This window comes from Thamnophis sirtalis, unplaced genomic scaffold, assembly GCF_051295495.1.
Source record: "Thamnophis sirtalis isolate CommonGarterSnake01/CBP01778 unplaced genomic scaffold, rThaSir2_p1.2 scaffold_15, whole genome shotgun sequence".
Lineage (NCBI taxonomy): Eukaryota > Metazoa > Chordata > Lepidosauria > Squamata > Natricidae > Thamnophis > Thamnophis sirtalis.
In genome coordinates, this window is record NW_028261395.1 from 46,867,608 (window position 1) to 46,890,737 (window position 23,130).

Here is a 23,130-nt window from a genome sequence, read left to right on the forward strand (position 1 = left end):
ATTTTAAGATCAGGCTGCAAACAGCTGGATGCGAATGTCACAACTTATAAAATTAATTTTATATTATTATTATTTTTTACAAAAGATTTTAAGGCCGGGCTTCATTCAAACAGCATTAAGCGGCTGTTAAGAAGGGCAAACGGGAAGATGTGTGTGTGTGTGTGTGTGTGTGTGTGTGTGTGTGTGTATGTGTGTGTGTGTGTGTGTGTGTGTGTGTGTATATATATATATATATATATATTTTCATGATTTTTTTTTGAGAGGGGCGGGGAGGGAGAAAAATATAGTCTGCGGGAATATATATATTTTTTCTCCTCAGTCATCTTTTGATTCCCGGCTGGGATTCGAACTCGGGGCGAGACGTAAGCGACAAACGGCATGTTTTCTCTCTTTTTTTTAAAAAAAAAAAGAAAAGGAAAAGAAAATTATATGGCTCGCTCAGAGATTTCTAGGCAGCCCTGTAAATTCTCCAACAAAGGCTTTGTTTTCTTTTCTTTTTTAAAAGGAACCTCTAGAATTTTTTGAGCCCTCTGTACGCGCTCAGAGGCTTAGCGAAAACCGGAGGAAGGACGTAGCCCCCACCCCCCATGGCAGCGTTAAGTGAAAGGTTGTCTCAAAGTCCGATTTCGAAGCCCCTGATAAAGGGGAGTCCGGAGGGAACTTTCTTCTTGTAATCTAAATATTCTTCTCCAAAAAAGTGGATGAGGGCCCTTTCTTCCTCTTCCACCCGGTCGCGGAAAAAGCGCCAGGACACCAGGGTGTAGCCGATCAGGCAGACGGGATTGCAGAGAAGTACCTGCGAGTGAGGGGGAAAAAAGAGGGGTGGGGGGGGAAATGGGTGTTACCTACAATAATTTAGTCTGGATGTCTTTTGAATTTTTCACAGGCTTCTTTTGTGCTTCCCATACAAATAAAGTAATACAAATAAAAGTAATACATACATTACAAATAAAGTAAATTCAAATTCAAATTCCCGAGAGCCGGAAGCCAAACTCCTGGTCCCGACAAAAAACCCTTTTTTGTTAATTTCCCGTGAATTCTGCTCTTTCGCTTCCGGCAAAGAGGGAGGATTTACGGTCACAGACCTCATCTGGCTTGGAGAGCAGCCAGGCTGAGATCTGCAAGGAGTTTCCAAACTAATGAAGCGAACTAATGGTCTCCTGCAAACTCCACTCCCCTGTCGCTCCTCTTTTATGTCCTCTGGGAGGGGCCATTCACCGTCCGTCCACCTGTGGCCTTACTCCATAGTCGACCCCTGTTCTTTAGCTCTTCCCTTCATCTGGCAACTCTGCGCATGCGCACACTGGGAACAGGCTCCAGCTGTTCTTCTGCCTCACTGACGTCTGACTCCGAAGGCAGCTGATAACTGTCAGACGGCCCTGGCTCCCCTCTCTGCCTCCGACACAGAGCCCTCCTCAGAGCCTTCCCCAGACTCCAGGACTGGCCCATCTTCCTCCCCAATCCTCCTCAGTGTCCGACTCCGCTGTCCGCTGGCCGGTCCAAGGAGATAAAAGGAAATAAAAATCGCAGCAATTGAATAGATGATTATTAAACATCTAACAATTTAGTCTGGATGCCTTTTAACTTTTAACGGGCTTCTTTCAACCGCGCAGGGCCAAAAAAAGATCCAGTGGGATTGTGTTTTCCTCTTTCCTCCTCCTCCTCCATTTTTCCTTTTCTCTTACGGAATTTCTTTCTTTTCTTGAAATTTTATTCAGTAGATTAAAAAAGTAAGACTTTAGAAAGGAGCCCTTAAGAGAAGCGGGAATGGTGGGCGGCTTGTTTTTTTAAAGGAGCTTTTGCTCCGTTGAGTAACCTTCCTTCCCGCGGCCGTTAAGCGAATCGCTGCGGTCCTTAGGCTAGTCACAAGGTTGTGACGTGAACCTGGGTTTCCCCCCGCGGACATTCCTTCTCGGGTGGTCGCAAAAAAGGGATCACGGGACCGCAACCGTCGTGAATACGAGTCCGTTGTCGAGGGGTTTGAGTTTTGATCGCGTGGCCGCCTGGATGCTGCGGCGGTCATAAGTGTGAAAATCGGCGGTAAGCCGATTTGAACGGTTGTAAGTCGAGGACCACCTGCAATTCATTTGCTAAGCGGATCCCGGTTTCTTGGCGGGTGAACCTGAGCCTACCTGAGTTCCGATGCTCCAGTAAAACCAGCCGACGTACGAAGGGTGCCGACACCAGCCGTAAACGCCCCGCGTCACCAGGCGGTGCGACTCCGACTTCTCGTTCTGGACGATGTGGTTGAAGTTAGAGCCGGCGGTCAGCATGGCCGCCTTGCGCAGGAAGTCGCCCAGCACCACCATCAGCAGCCCGGAGGAGCTGAGCCAGCCCACCTGCTTCATTTCTGCAAAACAGGAGACGGGCGTTTCAAACAAACAAAAAAAATGGGCCTCCATTCGCCAACGCTTCATTTAGTGACTGATTGATTGGAGTGACAAAACACAGAGGAGGGGCTTTGCAGATTTGGAAAACAAAGGAAAAAGCAGTTTTGTTATCTGGTTGGTGTCTTTATCTCTCTCCCTCCCTCTCATCTGTCTATTTATCCCATCTGTCCTGTCTGCCTGTCTGTCCATCTATATCTCTGTCTATCTATCAATTGTCTGTCCGTCTGTTTATCCTATCTATCTGTAGTCAGCCAGTCAGTCTGTCTGTCTATCATCCATCCCTTCATCTGCCTGCCTATCCTATCTATCTGTAGTCTGTCTGTCTGTCTATCAATCAATCATCTGTTCATCTGTCTGTCTATCTATCTGCCTATCTATCTATCTATCTATCTATCTATCTATCTATCTATCTATCTATCTATCTATCTATCTATCTATCATCTATCTATCTATCTTCATCTATCTTCATCATCTATCATCTATTGATCTATCTATCTATCTATCTATCTATCTATCTATCTATCTATCTATCTTCATCATCTATCATCTATTGATCTATCTATCTATCTATCTATCTTCATCATCTATCATCTATTGATCTATCTATCGATCTATCTATCTATCTATCGATCTATCTATCTATCTATCTATCTATCATGTATCTATCTATCTATCTTCATCATCCATTGATCGATCGATCGATCGATCTATCTATCTATCTATCTATCATAATCTTTATTGTCGTTGTACTTAAATACAACAAAATTGGTTATCTATCGATCACCCATTCATCTATCTGTCTGTATGCTATTTATCTGTAGTCTGACTGTCTTTCTATCAATCAATCAATCATCCGTTCGTCTATGTCTGCCTATCCCATCTATCTGTAGTCTATCTGTCTGTCTGTATATCTATCTATCAATCAATCAATCATCCATTCATCTATCTGTCTGTATCCTGTCTATCTGTAGTCAGTCAGTCTGTCTGCCTGTCAATCATCCCTCCGTCTATCTGCCTGCCTATCCTATCTATCTGCCTGCCTACCCACCCCCCTACCAACCAATCCTGATAAATCCAATCCTTGACCTGGGAAGATGAATTTTTCCACGGTGAACTCGACCCAGGAGGAGAGGGCGGCCACGTTGTACTCGAAGCTGTGGTTGAGCAGGAAGGAATCCAGAGAGAGGCTGCGGGGATTGTTGACGGCCGTGACCAAATATTCTGAGTAATGGAACAGAGATAGCGAACACATATACCTGCCAAGAGAGAGAGAGAGAGACACACACACAAGGCCATGCGCAATTGAGGGGGAAATGTCTTTTCAACTTCAAGAAAATCCCCGCCCCAAAAACCAGCCACGTTTCCCTGCACCATCAACAGGGAATAAGATCAGCAAAGAGTCAACCGGCCTTCCTTACAATCTAATTTAAGTAGCATTTGAGTTGTTGGTTTATTTATTATATTTGTTTGCTGCCTGTCTTGTTGCTAGGCGGCCCAGGGCAGTTTCGTTCAATGCCGGCTGATGAGACGTTGATATTTTTCTCTTATCCAGCCGCAAAAAACCTGGGTGATGTTCAAAATAATCGTTTTGTTATTTGGAGGCTATTTCATGTTAAAACACCCAGGTTCCTTCTGCTTATAACACCAGTTTAGTAGTAATAGATAAGCACAAATATGTATGTATGTATGTATGTATGTGTGTATTTCCTGTTAAATACATGATAAAGGAGGAGAACCTTGTGGCTTAGTGGTTAACACAACTGCTTAATATGTAATACAGCACAGGTTCGAATCCCAGTAAGGGTATGGCTAGCTGATGAGAGCTAAATAGCTTGAAATAGATCTATACTAGTCTCCCTTTATTTATTTATCAGCACAAATATAAAAACACAAATATAACAAAGGCAACAGTAAAAATATTGGGTTTCTGTCGTGATGGACTCTTGTGACGAGCCGATTGACAGATGATGGAAGAAGTTAGCTTCCTCCCATAATTGGGGCTTACCAGGGGTTGTAAAAATCTAATAGATACCTTTCACCCTGGCTTCGCTGATAACGGATGAGATCCTGTGGCCTAATGGCTAAGAGTTCTGCCTAGTATGTAATACAGCACAGGTTCGAATCCCAGTAAGGGTATGGCTAGCTGATGAGAGCTAAATTGCTTGAAATAGATCTATACTAGTCTCCCTTTATTTATTTATCAGCACAAACACACACACACACATATATATACACACACACACATACACACACACACACACACACACACGAGGGAGTCCTCAACTTACAATCCTAGACTTGAAAGTTTCGAAGAGAAAGGGATCGTAAGAGATTATAGAATCCTAGGGCTGGAAGGGACCTTAGAGATTTTCTAGTCCAGCCCTATGTCCATGGCAGGAGTCCTAGACTGAAGCGTTTGGAAGGGGCCTATGAGATCATCTAGTCCAACCGTCCACAAAACAGCAGAAAACTCTCGACTGGAACATTCGGAAGCGACCCGTGAGGTCATCCATAGTCTCAAAAACGGTTATCCTTACCAGCCGAAGTGTTTCCACGAAGACTGCCTGAAGCTGAGCAATAATCCGCATCCGAATGCAAAGCCCAGGAAACAGGCCCGGATTGCGATCTGCAAGAAAGAGGCAGACAAGGCGGGTGAGCCCTTTTTGGGGGGAGGGGGGGAACGCAGGCTGCTATGGCACCGGTAGAGCTTCTTGGAGCAGCTGGTGGGAGGGATTGCAGGCAAGCGGGCTGCGTTAAGTCAACACTACGTGCCTCAAACTTGGGTGATTCGGCTTCTTTGTCCTAGCCAAGTTGTACAGGCAGTCCTCGACTTACAACGTGCACAGGGCGGCTCTCTCGACTTACGACCGCCACTGAGCTGAACATCTCCGCTGCTAAGTGACACCGTTTGTCAAGGACTTTTACGGCCACATTTAAGTGAATATTGCCGTTTATTTATGTCAGTAACATGGTTGTTAAGCGAATCAGGGAATTCCCCCATGGACTTGGCTGGTCAGGTCGCAAAAAAAGGGAGCGGGGGGCAACCGCAGCCGTCATAAATAGGAGACAGTTTGCCAAGCGTCTGATCACGTGACTGCAGGGACCCCGCAAACGGTTGTTAAGTGTGAAAAACAGTCATATTTAGAAGGGGCCTGAGGTCATCCAGCCTCTGCACTGGGCAGGAATCCCCCCCTCGAAGGATAAAAGGAGAATCCTAGTCTAGAACATTTAGAAAGGGGGGGTCTGTGAGGTCATCTAGGCCAACCCCCCACCTTCCCCCAGTGCAGGAATCCCTTTAAACAAGCATAATCCTACACTGGGATATTTGAAAGGGGACCTCGGAGGTCATCTAGTCCAAGCCCCCCACCCCCGGAGTTAAGGTAAGCCAAAACTAGCCCCCAACCCCCCCAATTTCAGTTCTGAACCTTGTGGGGGGGGGGTTGTGAAGCCTGGAGTCAAAAGAGCCCTCTGTCCATGCTCAGGAGCCCTTCCCAATTCGCCTCCTTCCCATTCCATTCCGCGGGGAAAAAGATGCTCTAACGCCCCGCCCACCCGAGGACCAGTGGGCGTGGCCTCGCCTAGCCCCGCCCCTCACCTGGTACATCCCGCCCGGCGCTCGGCCCCAGGCCAATAGGAGCGTCGCGTTGGCGCCGGCGACGTGGAGGGCTAGCGCGGCTCGGCCTTGGAAGCCGGCCCGGAGCAGGAGCGGCACGGCGGCCACCACGGAGCCGCCCAGCAGGAAGGCGGCCAGGCTGGTGCGCGCCTCGGCTCCGCGGAGCCAGCCCGCCCTCCGCTGCTCGCCGGCCATGGCGGACGGCCCCCGAGGCCCGCCCCGCCCAGCTCTCGCGAGACTTGCCGCGGGGGTCGGCCCTCCCGTTCCCCCTCCGCAAGCCTCGCGAGACTCCTCCGTGTGGGGGGGCCGCGAGAGCAGAACCGTAGAGATATGAAAAGGGTAGAGCTGCTTATTTCAATCCAAGCTTTTCCTGGAGTGACGGAAAGTAGAGCTAAAGAAAAAAATGTAGAGGTACGAAAAGTGGAGAGTTGCCCAAGGGATATTATCTGAGTCACCTCCCGAGCCCCTCGCAGGGCTTTTGAGTCCCGTGGGGCTGCGCCGGCAGCACATGGGAGTTGGAGTCCTTTTGCAACCTGGAGGGGCTTTTCCAGCAAGTCTGGAGGGTTGGGCGATGTTAGGCAGCCTGGTTAACTGGCTGCACTAACACTATTGGCATTTAGAGATTGTGGTCCCTAGTGCGCCCCCCCCCCGTGTGTGATGCTCCTCATTCAGCCAGTGGTTGGAGTGGGACACCCCCCCCCCTTACCTGCTTTCAGTCCCCCTTGCCTGGGGAGCCACTGCCGGCCTGGAATCATTAAAAGAGAAATTGATCAGGGGGAGCTTAGAGATCATCTAGAATCAGTGTTTCTCAACCTTGGCAACTTGAAGATGTCCGGACTTCAACTCCCAGAATTCCCCAGCCAGCATTCGCTGGCTGGGGAATTCTGGGAGTTGAAGTCCGGACATCTTCAAGTTGCCAAGGTTGAGAAACACTGATCTAGATTCTAGAGAGCCGAGGTGGCGCAGTGGTTAAATGCAGCACTGCAGGCTACTTCAGCTGACTGCAGTTCTGCAGTTCGGCTGTTCAAATCTCACCGGTTCAAGGTTGACTCAGCCTTCCATCCTTCCGAGGTGGGTAAAATGAGGACCCGGATTGTTGTTGGGGGCGAATATGCTGACTCTGTAAACCGCTTAGAGAGGGTTGAAAGCCCTATGAAGCGCTATATAAGTCTAACTGCTATTGCTATTGCTAAGGTCCCTTCCAACTCTGTTAAACTGTAATCTGATCACACCTCACCACTGATGTCGCCATTGCCTTGGCGGTGGGATCCCATATATGGGGGGGGGGGGGAAACCATGTGATGAATGGTTGAGGGAATTAGATACATCTGGTTTACCAAAAAGAAGGAGTAAGGGGGGGGGCATAGCTGTCTTCCAGTATTTGAGGGGCTGTCACCGAGAAAAGGGGTCAAACTTATTTTTCGCTTGAGACCCAGACGAGAAGTTAGGGATGTGAAAGATCATTAAGGAGAGATCCCAACCTTGGGGAAATTTCCTGCCAGTGAGGACAATTAACACGATCCAAACAAACCCAAGCCATGAGGGCTAGAAACCTGAAAAAGCAACTTACCACTGCCTTGCTGTGCAACATCCCCACTAAAATTCACCGCCCGGCAAATCTGCAACTTTTAATGTTCTTTTGCAATATAATCAATTTGTAGGCCTCTGGCACTCTTTGCAATATTAAAAACCCGTGGCCGTTACGAGATAGTTGAAGATTCTCCAGGGACCAGTTAAAGGAGCTTAAATGGCCTGAACTATATATGAAAACCAGGGAACTTTAATAAGGCCGTTTTCATGGCCGAGTCCTGTGGCTTCGGAGGTCAGGAAGCATCTGAATTTGTGTTTTCTTTTTTTAAGGTGTGTGTGTGTGTGTGTTTGATAGAACAGAACGGAATGAAACGGAACAGAACAGAACAGAATAGAATTAAAGTGGAAGGGAATGGAATGGAATTGAATAGAATAGGAATAGGAACAGAAGAGAGAAGAGAATATAGAATAGAATTTAAAAAATAGAAATAGAAAGAACAGAATGGAGTGGAATAAAGAAGAGAAGAGAATAGAGAATAGAATAAAATTAAAAAAATAAAAATAGAAAGAATAGAATAGAGAAGGGAATAGAATAGGAGTATAAATAGTTTTAAAAATAGAAATAGAAAGAATAGAATAAGAATGGGAATGGGAATAGGAAGAGAAGAGAAGAGAATTAAAAAATAGAAATAGAAAGAATAGAATGGAATGGAATAAAGAAGAAAAGAGAGAATAGAATAGAATTAAGAAAGAAAGAATAGAATAGAATAAAAGTGGAATGGAATGGAATAGAATAGGAACAGAAGAGAGAATAGAATAGAGAATAGAACATAATTTTAAAAATAGAAAGAACAGAATGGAATAAAGAAGAGAATGGAATAGAATAGAATTAAAAAAATAGAAATAGAAAGAATAGAATGGAATGGAATAAAGAATGGAATAGAATAGAATTAAGAAATAGAACGAATAGAACAGAATAGACTAGAGACGAGACTAGACTAGACTAGAATGGAATAGAAATTGGCAGTTCAGTGGTTCGAATCCCTAGTACAGGTCTCCTGCATGAGCAGGGGGTTGGACTAGATGATCTACAAGGTCCCTTCCAACTCTGTTACTGTGTTTGTTTGATTTCGCAACTAACAACAAAAAAACACAGCCAAGACAACCATCTATTATTTTGCACTTTTGGACAAGAACCCCCTCTGAAAACATTTAACTGGGGGGTGTATGGGGAGGGGAAAGTTCCTGTAATAAAGAAGGAAACAGTTTCAAGCCTTTATTTCTTTCACTTTCAGGAGGCTAAGACATCATGTATCAAACCTTTTGTAACGTTTTTTCAACATTGAAGGAGAATTCTTAAAAAGCAAAGCGAAGCAAAACAAAACCAGACCTGGAATTTCTTTTTTTTTTCCCTTAAAAAGAAACTGGAAAAAAAAATAACAAATTCAATATTTGCAAAAAAAACAATAAAACCAAGGGCTCCTTTGGCAAGATTTGTAACAAGGCAGGAAAGGTTGCAAGCGAAACACAAAAAACAGAGAAAAAGATGCATGAATTTTAGGTGGGGGGGGGTCTGATGGGGATAGGTAAACAGTAACAGGGTTGGAAGGGACCTTGGAGGTCATCTAGTCCAACCCCCTGCTCACACAGGAGGCCTGTACTAGGGATTCGAACCGCCGACCTTTCTGATCAACAAGCTCAGTGTCTCAGTTACTGAGCCACCTAGTCAGTGTTAGGTAATCCCCATCAGCGCTCCCCCCCCACCCCCCCGCAGAGCTGGTTAATGGGATCTGACGTCCAAAGCATTTCCTATAGTGTGTGTGTGTGTATGTGTGTAAAAAGAAACAATAATTTTATTTTATTTATTCAATTTTCAGACTTTCCTTAAACGAGCATTTTGAGGAGGGGTGGGGGGGCAACCTGTTGCAAGAAGGGATGAACCCTATCCACACCTCCACCCTGGAAAAGTGGCTGATGGAACTTGTCATCCAAAGCATCCCCCAGTATATGTAGTCCTCGAGCTGCGACCACAGTTGAGCTCAAAATTTATGTTGCTAAGTGAAACATTGTTTTCAGTGCTTTCGTGAGGCAGCCTCCAACTTTAAAAAAAATAAAAACTAAAATTACCTTTCAAGCAAAAGGGGTGATCATTGGCTGGCAGGCGAATTGGATTTGTAGTCCAAAGGGTTCCCTAGATGGGATGAAACCTAGAGGAGAAGGCATTTAACTATGAATACTATGTATTCAAAATGAACAGTGGTGTGTTTGTGTGTGTGTGTGTGTGTGTGTGTAGCATGCATAAATGTGTGAGTGTGTGTGTGTATAGCAATAGCAATAGCAGTTAGACATATACCGCTTCATAGGGCTTTCAGCCCTCTCTAAGCGGTTTACAGAGTCAGCATATCGCCCCCCACAGTCTGGGTCCTCATTTTACCCACCTCGGAAGGATGGAAGGCTGAGTCAACCCTGAGCTGGTGAGATTTGAACCGCCGAACTGCAGTCAGCTGAAGTAGCCTGCAGTGCTGCATTTAACCACTGCGCCACCTCGGCTCTCTAGATAGATAGGTAGGTAGGTAGGTAGGTAGGTAGGTAGATAGATAGATAGATAGATAGATAGATAGATAGATAGATATAAAGAGATTAGATTAGATATTTTTTAAAAAAATAAATGTTTTTATTGTACATTTTCCTTTATTCTACATCACAATTTCAATTTTGCAAAAGGGGTATACTGGTTGTATCAAGTCCTTTTTAAATATATATAGTACATGGCGTTCTACACCCTAATTGCAACCATTATCTTCTTAACCCTATACTATAATCTCTTTTTTAAATGCATGATATTGTATGACACAGTTATGTCCATTATTTCCATAGTTGTGCCATAACACTCTCCATACCTTTATCCCTCTACACAAAGGGAAGTGCCCTTACAGATGAAATGGTAATAAAGAAAATATTAGGGTGTGCTGAAATGGACAGGTTAAACATAAAGGAGAAACAGAATATTACTCAATATGGGACTTATGGTATAAATGGCTAGATAATAGGTGCAGAGATTAGAAAATTAAGAATGAAAGAAGATTAACAAATTAGAAACAAATACAGGTATAAAGATATATCTCTATCTATCTATCTATCTATCTATCTATCTATCTATCTATCTATCTATCTATCTATCTATCTATCTATATTGTGTCACAACTCCTGGTATGCCCAAATATGGGAGGCATATTGCTTTTATATCTATCTATCTATCTATCTATCTATCTATCTATCTATCTATCTATCTATCTATCTATCTATCCATCCATCCATCCATCCATCCATCCATCCATCCATCCATCCATCCATCCATCATCATCATCATCTCTCTCTCTCTCTCTCTCTGTATGTGTATATGTTTCTATATTTATATCTATATCTATATCTATCTATCTATCTATCTATCTATCTATCTATCTATCTATCTATCTATCTATAATCTATCTATCTCTCTCTATCTCTCTCTATCTATCCATCCATCCATCCATCCATCATCTCTCTCTCTCTCTCTCTCTCTCTCTCTCTCTCTCTCTCTCTCTCTCTCTCTCTCTCTATATATATATATATATATATATATATATATATATATATATATATATATATATATATGTATGTGTATATGTATCTGTATCTATATCATCTATCTATCTATCTATCTATCTATCTATCTATCTATCTATCTATCTATCTATCTATCTATCTATCTATCTATCTATCTATCTATCTATCTATCTAGTAAGCAATAGTATTATCGGATTAAAATGTATAGATTATATATTCTTTTGAGAGCAGGCAACAGAATTTCATTTTTAACGTGGGCCAATGTCCCCGCAGTAAAAAAAAAGACCATCAAGGTTGCCATTATCTTATTTTACACACACCTGCACAGACCGCGTGCGGGCCTCCAACCGCCCTCACCTGTGAGGATACGGCACACCTGCCTTTCCCGCCAAACGCTCTTCCCGCCCACCTCGACTGCGATTGGCTGCTTTTGAAATCCCCTCCCTCGGATTGGCTGAGCGACCGATCTATTTCTCTCCCCCCCCCCTCGAGGGGCGGGCCCACTTTAAAAAGCCGGCGGGCTCCTCAGGCTGAGGCAAAAGGGCGAGCGCGGTGCAGAAGCAGCACGTGGCGCTGCCTTTTCTTCGTCTCTTTCCCCGTACCCTCGAAAGAGACGGCGCTGCGGGCCGCGGGGAGAGCAAAGCCCACCTCTCCCTACGGCGCCTCCGCAGCCGAAGGCTTCGCAGATGAAGCTGCGGTGTGGCCTCTTGCACGAGGTAACCCTAGTTTGAGGTAACCCTAGTTGAGGTAACCCTAGTTGAGGTAACCCTAGTTTGAGGCTCTTAGACGTTGCGGGATGCTGAGGGGAGCTAATGAATAGCCTTTTCTCAGGGAGTAAGGACGGCACCTCAGGTAATTTTAGCCTTTTCTCAAGGGGAAAGAACGGCCTTGAGGTGATTTTAGCCTTTTCTCAGGGAGTAAGGATGGCACCTCAGGTAATTTTAGCCTTTTCTCAAGGGGAAAGAACGGCCTTGAGGTCCTTTTCTCAAGGGGTAAGAACGGCCTTGAGGTGATTTTAGCCTTTTCTCAGGGAGTAAGGATGGCACCTCAGGTAATTTTAGCCTTTTCTCAAGGGGAAAGAACGGCCTTGAGGTCCTTTTCTCAAGGGGTAAGAACGGCCTTGAGGTGATTTTAGCCTTTTCTCAGGGAGTAAGGATGGCACCTCAGGTAATTTTAGCCCATTCTCAGGGAGTAAGGATGGGAACTCGGGTAATTTTAACCAGGCCATATATTTCCTCAGGAATAAAATCCCAGTAGTGGCTGAGGTAAAATACCCCAAGGGCATTTTATTTAAAAGACTCCCAATGCCACAGCTCACCTATGGTGAGTTACCTCAGTCCCACTTTCCCTCAGGGGAAATAAGGCAAATTTCTGGGTCCTGAATAATTTTAGCCAAGGCTGGAGTTTTTAAAAGTAAAATATGGGTGGAATCTGAAGTAATTTCAGCCAGGACCAAACCATCACAGATGAATAAGAGTTAAAAGGAGCTTAAAAGGAGAAATAAAAGCTGAGAGCAATTTTAGTCAGGTGCAATTAAAAGGGCTAAACTATCACAGGTGAATGTGTTAAAATTAGCAAAATTGCTTCAGTCTCTGCAGTTGAGCTTGCTTTCTTCAATAAAGTTCAACTCCTGGGACCTGAGGAAAGAAATTTTAGCCCAGGTTCAAGTTCTTAAAAGAAAACATATAGAGGACTAGCTACTTCAAGAAACTAAAGGGGTAAAAGTGAACTAAAATTACTTCAGGTCCAGGAGTTGACCTTGCTTTCTTGAAATAATCAAATCTCAAGGACTACGTTAAGTTTTAGTTAAAGTTTAATTTCTTAGAATAAAATACTAGTGAAACCTGAGGTAATCTCAGCCATGTCCTTTTAAAAGGACCAAACCACCACAGGTGAGTCATAATTAAAAATTACCTTAGGAGCTGACCTTGTTTTCAGGAATAAAGTGACTTTTTTTAGGACATGAGGCAATTTAAGTCAAGGCTCAAGTTCTTAAATTCCTTGGCCAAATAAAGTATACATAAACACGTGGAGGACTAGCAACTTCAAGTAAAGGCAAAAGGTTTAAAATACATTCAAGTCCAGGAGTTGACCTTGTTCTCTGAAATAGTCCATTCTTGGGACCTGAGGTAATTCTAGCCAAGGCCTTAAAAGTCCTTAAAACATGTTGAGGACTAGCTACTTCAAGGAACTAATGGCAAAGGTTACCTAAAATTGCGTCAGGTCGGGGAACTGACCTGCCGTCCTTGCAGGAAGGTAAACTCTCAGGGTCTGAGGCAATTTTAGGGATGCCTTCCTGTTCCTGGAGAGTAAGAGAAACTCCTGGAGCCGTAGGTCATATCTTTGCGAACAATAAAAACCAGTGGTTTGTGGTATTCTCAAGGGCACAACCTTCCCTTGAGCCGAGGTGGCGCAGTGGTTAAATGCAGCACTGCAGGCTACTGCTAGATCAGCAGTTCAGCGGTTCAAATCTCACCGGCTCAAGGTTGACTCAGCCTTCCATCCTTCCGAGGTGGGTAAAATGAGGACCCAGATTGTTGGAGGCAATATGCTGACTCTCTGTAAACCGCTTAGAGAGGCCTGAAAGGCCTATGAAGCGGTATATAAGTCTACTGCTATTGCTATTGCTTCCAATTCATTGTATCTTGCCTTCTTTCACTCGTAGGATAAAGAACAGAAAAGCACCTTTGTAAAACTGAATTTGTTTTCTACTCTTACGAACATCAGGTGGTCATTTGGTGATGTTGATTTTCTTTTTTTTAAATTTTTTATTTCAGAGGCATTCTACCTGAAGGGCATAACAACAGACAAGCCGTCGAAGACATCAAAAGATAAGTCAAAGGTTTATTAACTTTTCAGTGCTGTGTTTAAACAAGGAGCCTGACAGGTACTATCGGCAACATCTGCTTAATTACTGCGAAAGCCTTCGGGGCTTGCTAAAGCTTACCCTAAGGCTGTGATGGCGAACCTATGGCGTGTATGCCTGAAGTGGCTGGCACGGGTGGCATTGCCCATTCCTCTTTGGGGTTTCTGCCGCACATGCGGGCACGATGATCAGCAGGCCTTCACACATGTGGCAGTGCCGGAAACTGGAAGAACGGGGCTTCCATTTTCCGGCGTGAGCATGCACCCTGGCCAGCTGATCGCGTGCCAGTAACCGGAAATCTAGCTGGTTGGTGCGCATGCGCCCGCTGGAAACCGGAAGAGGAACGGGGGACACTGCACGTGCCAAGCAACATAGTTCCATGTGGCACTTTAGGCACACGTGCCCTCGGTTTGCAGAGGTTGAGCCCTAAGGCATGCTTTAGCTAAGATTTTTTTTGGGGGGGGGCGCGGAGAAATACAAAGTAATGATGGTTAAAAAAATGTAACAAAAGTAAAACACAATAAACAATTTCTGATGTGAGATCGTTTTAGCCATTGGCTGTGGTAGAACCAGAGCCCCCGCCCCCCCCAACAAGCAGTGTGGAGATAGGGGTGATGCCCCCCCATTTGTGGAGGTCATTCAATGCCTGAACACCCACACTGACAGACTCATACTGGACAGTTTCCACTGGGTGACCCTTTCAGTCCCTGAGCGAGTAGCGAGGGCGAATCAACCTGGAGGCGTCAAAGAGCGCTCAGCTGCAAGCCGCCTCCAGACCCTGAGGACCCCCTCAGTACTCGGACTGGAAGGGGATCCTTCTGGATCGCCTCCCTCCCACCTCCTCTTTCTTAGAAGGCCACAGTACCAGTCAGACTTCTTAGAACTGAAAGTTGGCGCCGTATACAAATGAGAAGGCTTGCGGTTGAAAGGTCCTTAGTGTTTTCTGAGATTGGTAGTTTCCTTTGCAAATGTTTTATTATTTAGGGAATATCAGTGCCACTTGCTTTCTAGTGGCCTGCAGTTTCAGTGTTGTTGGAAATGGTCTTAAGAGATTCTTTGATTGGACTACTTGTTGATTCGGGTATAGTTGGTTCTGTTGGTCTGACGTTAATCTCGGGGTAAATTTGTGCTCATTTGTGAGCACAAATTTGTGTTGGTTGCTGTTGAGGTGTTTCGGTCCTTCTGCTTCCTTTTCGGCTTGTTGATTGTCGCTTGTGCACAGATACAGATATTGTTTATGTTTCTGTCTGCGTACTGATGGTGAATCTGCCAGAGTGTCCGGCGTTTAGAAATTTCATAGCGTTGTTCCACTTGGCTTAATGTACGATGGTCAGTTTCCCGGTTGTAGCTATGGTTGAGTGTCTTAACAGGCTGTGAGGCTAAGGAGTTTTCCCATTGTAGATTGATTCGTGCAGTAATTGTTGCAATGATTGATAATACATTTTATACTTTTCTCCCCAGGTTAATTTTAGCAATAGCAATGGTTCCTAGAACCAGGAAGAAAACCTCAATGGCCCATTTTAATGCTAGCTGTGGCTGTTGAAGGATTATAGAATTAAATTATTAAATTATTATAAATTATGCCTGGCATAATTTGGCCATGGCGATGGTTCTTAGAACCAGAGAGAAAAAAACTCAATGGCCCATTTTAATGCTATAGGTGGGGCTGTTGAAGGATCATAGATTTTATAGTTTTCTTGCCTGGCATAATTTGGTCCTGGCGATGGTTCTTAGAACCAGAGAGAAAATACCTCAATGGCCCATTTTAATGCTATAGGTGGGGCTGTTGAAGGATCATAGATTTTATAGTTTTCTTTGCCTGGCATAATTTGGTCCTGGCGATGGTTCTTAGAACCAGGAAGAAAAAACCTCAATGGCCCATTTTAATGCTATAGGTGGGGCTGTTGGGAGCTTATAGATTTTATAGTTTTCTTGCCTGGCATAATTTGGTCCTGGCGATGGTTCTTAGAACCAGGAAGAAAAAACCTAAATGGCCCATTTTAATGCTATAGGTGGGGCTGTTGAAGGATCATAGATTTTATAGTTTTCTTGCCTGGCATAATTTGGTCCTGGCGATGGTTCTTAGAACCAGAGAGAAAATACCTCAATGGCCCATTTTAATGCTATAGGTGGGGCTGTTGAAGGATTATATATTTTATAGTTTTCTTTGCCTGGCATAATTTGGTCCTGGCGATGGTTCTTCGAACCAGACAGAAAAAACCTCAATGGCCCATTTTAATGCTATAGGTGGGGCTGTTGAAGGATTATATATTTTATAGTTTTCTTTGCCTGGCATAATTTGGTCCTGGCGATGGTTCTTAGAACCAGACAGAAAAAACCTCAATGGCCCATTTTAATGCTATAGTTGGGACTGTTGAAGGATTATAGATTTTATAGTTTTCTTTGCCTGGCATAATTTGGTCCTGGCGATGGTTCTTAGAACCAGACAGAAAAAACCTCAATGGCCCATTTTAATGCTATAGGTGGGGCTGTTGGGAGCTTATAGATTTTATAGTTTTCTTTGCCTGGCATAATTTGGTCCTGGCGATGGTTCTTAGAACCAGAGAGAAAATACCTCAATGGCCCATTTTAATGCTATAGGTGGGGCTGTTGAAGGATTATATATTTTATAGTTTTCTTTGCCTGGCATAATTTGGTCCTGGCGATGGTTCTTAGAACCAGAGAGAAAATTCCTCAATGGCCCATTTTAATGCTATAGGTGGGGCTGTTGAAGGATTATATATTTTATAGTTTTCTTTGCCTGGCATAATTTGGTCCTGGCGATGGTTCTTAGAACCAGAGAGAAAATACCTCAATGGCCCATTTTAATGCTATAGTTGGGACTGTTGAAGGATTATAGATTTTATAGTTTTCTTTGCCTGGCATAATTTGGTCCTGGCGATGGTTCTTAGAACCAGAGAGAAAATACCTCAATGGCCCATTTTAATGCTATAGGTGGGGCTGTTGAAGGATTATAGATTTTATAGTTTTCTTTGCCTGGCATAATTTGGTCCTGGCGATGGTTCTTAGAACCAGAGAGAAAAAATCTCAATAGCCCATTTTAATGCTATAGGTGGGGCTGTTGGGAGCTTATAGATTTTATAGTTTTCTTTGCCTGGCATAATTTGGTCCTGGCGATGGTTCTTAGAACCAGACAGAAAAAACCTCAATGGCCCATTTTAATGCTATAGTTGGGACTGTTGAAGGATTATAGATTTTATAGTTTTCTTTGCCTGGCATAATTTGGTCCTGGCAATGGTTCTTAGAACCAGACAGAAAATACCTCAATGGCCCATTTTAATGCTATAGTTGGGACTGTTGAAGGATTATAGATTTTATAGTTTTCTTTGCCTGGCATAATTTGGTCCTGGCGATGGTTCTTAGAACCAGAGAGAAAATACCTCAATGGCCCATTTTAATGCTATAGTTGGGACTGTTGAAGGATTATAGATTTTATAGTTTTCTTTGCCTGGCATAATTTGGTCCTGGCGATGGTTCTTAGAACCAGAGAGAAAATACCTCAATGGCCCATTTTAATGCTATAGGTGGGGTTGTTGAAGGATTATAGATTTTATAGTTTTCTTTGCCTGGCATAATTTGGTCCTGGCGATGGTTCTTAGAACCAGAGAGAAAATACCTCAATGGCCCATTTTAATGCTATAGGTGGGGCTGTTGAAGGATTATATATTTTATAGTTTTCTTTGCCTGGCATAATTTGGTCCTGGCGATGGTTCTTAGAACCAGAGAGAAAATTCCTCAATGGCCCATTTTAATGCTATAGGTGGGGCTGTTGAAGGATTATATATTTTATAGTTTTCTTTGCCTGGCATAATTTGGTCCTGGCGATGGTTCTTAGAACCAAAGAGAAAATACCTCAATGGCCCATTTTAATGCTATAGGTGGGGCTGTTGAAGGATTATAGATTTTATAGTTTTCTTTGCCTGGCATAATTTGGTCCTGGCAATGGTTCTTAGAACCAGACAGAAAAAACCTCAATGGCCCATTTTAATGCTATAGGTGGGGCTGTTGAAGGATTATAGATTTTATAGTTTTCTTTGCCTGGCATAATTTGGTCCTGGCGATGGTTCTTAGAACCAGAGAGAAAAAATCTCAATGGCCCATTTTAATGCTATAGGTGGGGCTGTTGAAGGATTATAGATTTTATAGTTTTCTTTGCCTGGCATAATTTGGTCCTGGCGATGGTTCTTAGAACCAGAGAGAAAAAATCTCAATGGCCCATTTTAATGCTATAGGTGGGGCTGTTGGGAGCTTATAGATTGTATAGTTTTCTTGCCTGGCATAATTTGGTCCTGGCGATGGTTCTTAGAACCAGAGAGAAAAAATCTCAATAGCCCATTTTAATGCTATAGGTGGGGCTGTTGGGAGCTTATAGATTGTATAGTTTTCTTGCCTGGCATAATTTGGTCCTGGCGATGGTTCTTAGAACCAGACAGAAAAAACCTCAATGGCCCATTTTAATGCTATAGGTGGGGCTGTTGAAGGATTATAGATTTTATAGTTTTCTTTGCCTGGCATAATTTGGTCCTGGCGATGGTTCTTAGAACCAGAGAGAAAAAGCTCAATGGCCCATTTTAATGCTATAGGTGGGGCTGTTGAAGGATTATAGATTTTATAGTTTTCTTTGCCTGGCATAATTTGGTCCTGGCGATGGTTCTTAGAACCAGAGAGAAAAAATCTCAATGGCCCATTTTAATGCTATAGGTGGGGCTGTTGGGAGCTTATAGATTGTATAGTTTTCTTGCCTGGCATAATTTGGTCCTGGCGATGGTTCTTAGAACCAGACAGAAAAAATCTCAATGGCCCATTTTAATGCTATAGGTGGGGCTGTTGGAGGCTTATAGATTGTATAGTTTTCTTGCCTGGCATAATTTGGTCCTGGCGATGGTTCTTAGAACCAGAGAGAAAAAATCTCAATAGCCCATTTTAATGCTATAGGTGGGGCTGTTGGAGGTTTATAGATTGTATAGTTTTCTTGCCTGGCATAATTTGGTCCTGGCGATGGTTCTTAGAACCAGAGAGAAAAAATCTCAATAGCCCATTTTAATGCTATAGGTGGGGCTGTTGGAGGCTTATAGATTTTTTAGTTTTACTGCCGGGTGTAATTTGGCCCTGCCGATGATTCTCAGAGCTTGAGAGGGCCTCACAACTCAAATTGATTGCAGTTCGTTTTTTTGTGCCCACGTTAGCTTGAGCTATCCTGGGCATTCTTTCTCAGCTGGCCCTGTGCCAGCACTTGCCCCCTCGCCACTGATCAGCTATCCTTTCCCCCTGCTACGTGATCACATTCACCCAGGGAAACTTACTCCTGGCCAATTGGTAGAGCAGGATAATTAAATGCCAGTCAATCCCTATGCCAAGGGATTGGCCTCTGCCTTCTCGGTGGATGGCTGTGGTGTCGGGCACCAGAGAGGCGGGAGACAGAACATTGGGATCTGGAAAGCCCGCCGGCGGTGGTCTACCACCATGCTTCTGCCACTGCTGTCCTGTGCTTTGCGTTTAGCCCTGAACTCCACTTCCCACACTGCAGGCCACCTTGCCCCCCACTCAAGGTCTCCTGTGCTGGGCTGGAGGTCTTTCGGGGCTCATGCAAAGTGCCAGGCAATAGAGGGAGACGTGTGGTGCCAGACTGCCCCCCTGCAGGCCTTTCCAGACCCCGACGCTCTGTCCCCTGGCTCTCCGGTGACCGAGGCCTCTACCATCCATTGAGAAGGCAGAGACCAATCTCTTGGCGCAGGTATTGGCTGGCATCTGGTTTTCCTGCACTGCGAATTGGCCATTATGAAGTCTCCCTGGCTGTAAACCGGTTTTGATCATGCGGCTGTGGGGGAGGGGGGGAGGATGGTGGACCCCAGTGGCCAGGGATAGACTGCTGGCAGAGGGCCAGCTGAGAATGATTGCCCAAGCTAGGTCAGATGCTATGGGGGAGCGTGGTTGCAAAAATCTCGCTGCGATCAATTGTCCCCTTCCAGCCTATGAAGGGGGGAGTTGGTCAAAACCTTAGTGATGGGTGCATCAGATGCCAAAGGGGCTATAAAAAAATCCAGCAAGCCAAGGTGGCGCAGTGGTTAAATGCAGCACTGCAGGCTACTGCTAGATCAGCAGTTCAGCGGTTCAAATCTCACCGGCTCAGGGTTGACTCAGCCTTCCATCCTTCCGAAGTGGGTAAAATGAGGACCCAGATTGTTGGGGGCAATATGCTGACTCTGTAAACCGCTTAGAGAGGCCTGAAAGGCCTATGAAGCGGTATATAAGTCTACTGCTATTGCTATTGCTATTGCTATTCTTTCCTTTTTTCCCCTTCTTCCCCCAACATCTGGAAGCATGGGAAAATCCCCCTTTTCTGTTCAGGAGCTCAAGCCATGTGATCCTGTCCACCATTAAATCATCTTCCATGTTTCCAGTGCCTTTTACACCCCACTTGGAGCTGAACTCAGAAGGACGTTTCTTCCAACAATTTGGCACACCAGAGATGGGACTCCCAGCTAACCTAACCAATGGATATGGCCCAGGTAAGCCTCCCAGGTAACCCTCCCATGCCAAAACAGAGTAAAGAGAAGTACGTGGTGGATGCGCGACGGGGCCGGGCTTCCACCATGGGCATGCATGCATGCACACTCGCTGCCCTGTGACGCTCCAGCTGCTCGGCGGAGTCACACAGGCGTCATGCGCTGTGCATGCGTGCGCAAATGGCCCAGTTGGCTTAAAATACAGGTGAGGAACAAGGGCGGGCGGGTGGGCCCTCCAAACCACCATTCTGGTATGGTGGCTCGTACTAGGGCGTACTGGCTGGAACCCACCAGTTTATCTGTTTCGTAACTGCAACACTGATGTGTTGTCGTTTTTTCCAAACGCTGCCTGGAAGCTATCTAACCCCCCCTTACTCCCTCACTTTTCTGTGGGGGAGGGGACCCTGTTCTCATGCCTTTCAGCCCTGCACAGATGAGCAGAGGATGTGGATCCAGATTCCTCCCGAGGAGAGCATTCCATTCGCTGAGCCAGGAATTGGGTTCGGATCCAGCCTTCCGCTAGAAAGCCATCGCAGCAAACCGGAGTGGAGCCTGACTAACCTCTCCTTGCCACCCTGCCAGACATGAATGAAAGGACCCCAAGATGAAGAAGTAAAGACCAAAGGACTCTCTTCAATCCCCAGAAGACAGCTCTAAAGACTGTGGGGTGGGAGGGGTGGGAATTGATTGTAAGGTTTTCTTTCTTTGCTTCATTCACATAAATTCTCATTGTAAGGTTTTCTTTCTTGTCTCATTTATATTGTAGTCAGTGTAATGTACTCATGTAAGAATTGTATTTGAGAGTGGCTAGCACAGCAAGTTCTGAACACCTTAGATTTCTGTCTGGTGGGAGGGAAATTTATCCAAAATGTCTGTATTTTCTGAATTGTAGAAGCAGCTACACAGAGAGAGAGAGAGTGAGATAAGAGAGATAGAAGATAGATAGGAGAGAAAGACAGAGAGGGAGAGAGAGAGACATACAAAGACAGGTAAGAGAGAAGATAGGAGAGAAAGACAGAGAGAGAGACAGAAAAAGATAGAGATAAGAGAGATAGAAGATAGATAGAGAAAGACAGAGGGAGAGAGACAGAAAAAGATAGAGATAAGAGAGATAGAAAATAGAGAAAGAAACAGAGAGAGACAGAAAAATATAGAGATAAGAGATAGAGAAACGGAGAGAGAGAGACAGAAAAAGATAGAGATAAGAGAGATAGAAGATAGATAGGAGAGAAAGACATACAGGGAGAGAGAGACAGAAAAAGATAGAGATAAGAGAGATAGAAGATAGGAGAGAAAGACACAGGGAGAGAGGGAGACAGAGAGAAAAAGACAGAGATAAGAGAGATAGAAGGTAGATAGGAAAGACACACAGGGAGAGAGAAAGAGATAGAAAAGATAGAGATAAGAGAGGTAGAAGATAAAGACAGAGAGAGAAAGACAGAGATAAGAGAGATAGGAGATAGGAGAGAAAGTGAGATGAGACAGAAGAGAGAAATACAGAGAGATAGGAGAGGAAGAAGTGACAGGAGAGAAAGAGAGAGAGTGAGTGAGTGATTGGATTTTATTCCCTTCACCTACCTCCACACAATCCTAGATTGATTTGTGATCCTAGATTGATTTGTGATCCTAGATTGATTTGTGTTCTGTGGCACTAAAGCCCAAGCTGTCATATCTCCCTGCTAATTCCATGGGGGAGGAGCAATTCCCCCACTTGGAAGATCTAGCAGAAAGGATCACCCAAACCCTGACTGTGACTCACAAAGGATGCTTGCCCAGTGAAGCAGGGTGGTCTCATGAATAGGAGTCCCAGGGCTCATCGGGTGTAATTGTAAAAATATTAAGTAGCCTGGATTGCATGCTGGCTAAACTCAATTTGGCCTCGCTAACGTAAGAGCTGGGCCAAGTTTCAAGAACCACCCCTTGGAAATGGGCAGCCTGCAGTTATTTAAAAGGCAAAAACCATGGGACTTCTGCTTGCTTGTAACCTTTTCTTGAAAGCTCACAGAAAATGATAGCAAACATCTGAAAATATAATTGACTCAGAAAATTGGGTACTGTAAATTTCTTTCCAGAACTTTTGCCCGGGCTGTTAGATCTTCATAGTTGAAAGCTCTCTGGGAGCCACTGAAGGAATTTTTCCCCCCCCTGCTGCCTCTCTAAATGCCTCTCCCTTTGCATCAGAAAAATAAATAAATCTCCCTGATCTGACCAATTTTAATCTCTTGCTAAGAACGTGTGTGCCCCACTTGCATGTTTTTAAAAAATGGGATTGTAGGAAGTTAGCACCCCCCCCTCTATTAGAAAAATGAAATATCCTAGGAAATATTTAAAAGGCAGAATATTATATTTTCTCTGGATCAGAAATGAAGAAACATGTTTTTAGGCAGGAAACGGACTCACTCTTAATAGCCCTCACCTTTGTCAATGGGCCATTAAAGTGCCCAAGCCAGTCTATTCTACATAACAAAGAGTTCCCCTCCTTCAGCTCCAAGGTGATGGGGTTAAGGCATGATAGTGTTAGCCCTTTATCCATCTCACCACAGGGCACCTGGGAAGCATGGGATCCCCCTTTTCCATCCAGGAGCTCAAGCTGTGTGA

General features: G+C 44.5%; 1 protein-coding gene across 1 annotated transcript; it reads right to left on the reverse strand.

Moving 5' to 3' along the window:
* Positions 1-581: 581 nt before the first annotated feature.
* Positions 582-6,217, reverse strand: ICMT (isoprenylcysteine carboxyl methyltransferase). The gene is made up of 5 exons (XM_087702155.1): positions 5,986-6,217; positions 4,928-5,016; positions 3,477-3,646; positions 2,133-2,350; positions 582-796 (listed from the first exon to the last, which is right to left on the reverse strand). Exons 1-5 carry the CDS (start codon positions 6,196-6,198, stop codon positions 614-616), a joined length of 873 nt encoding a protein of 290 aa, XP_087558281.1. The 5' UTR covers positions 6,199-6,217; the 3' UTR covers positions 582-613.
* Positions 6,218-23,130: the final 16,913 nt, after the last annotated feature.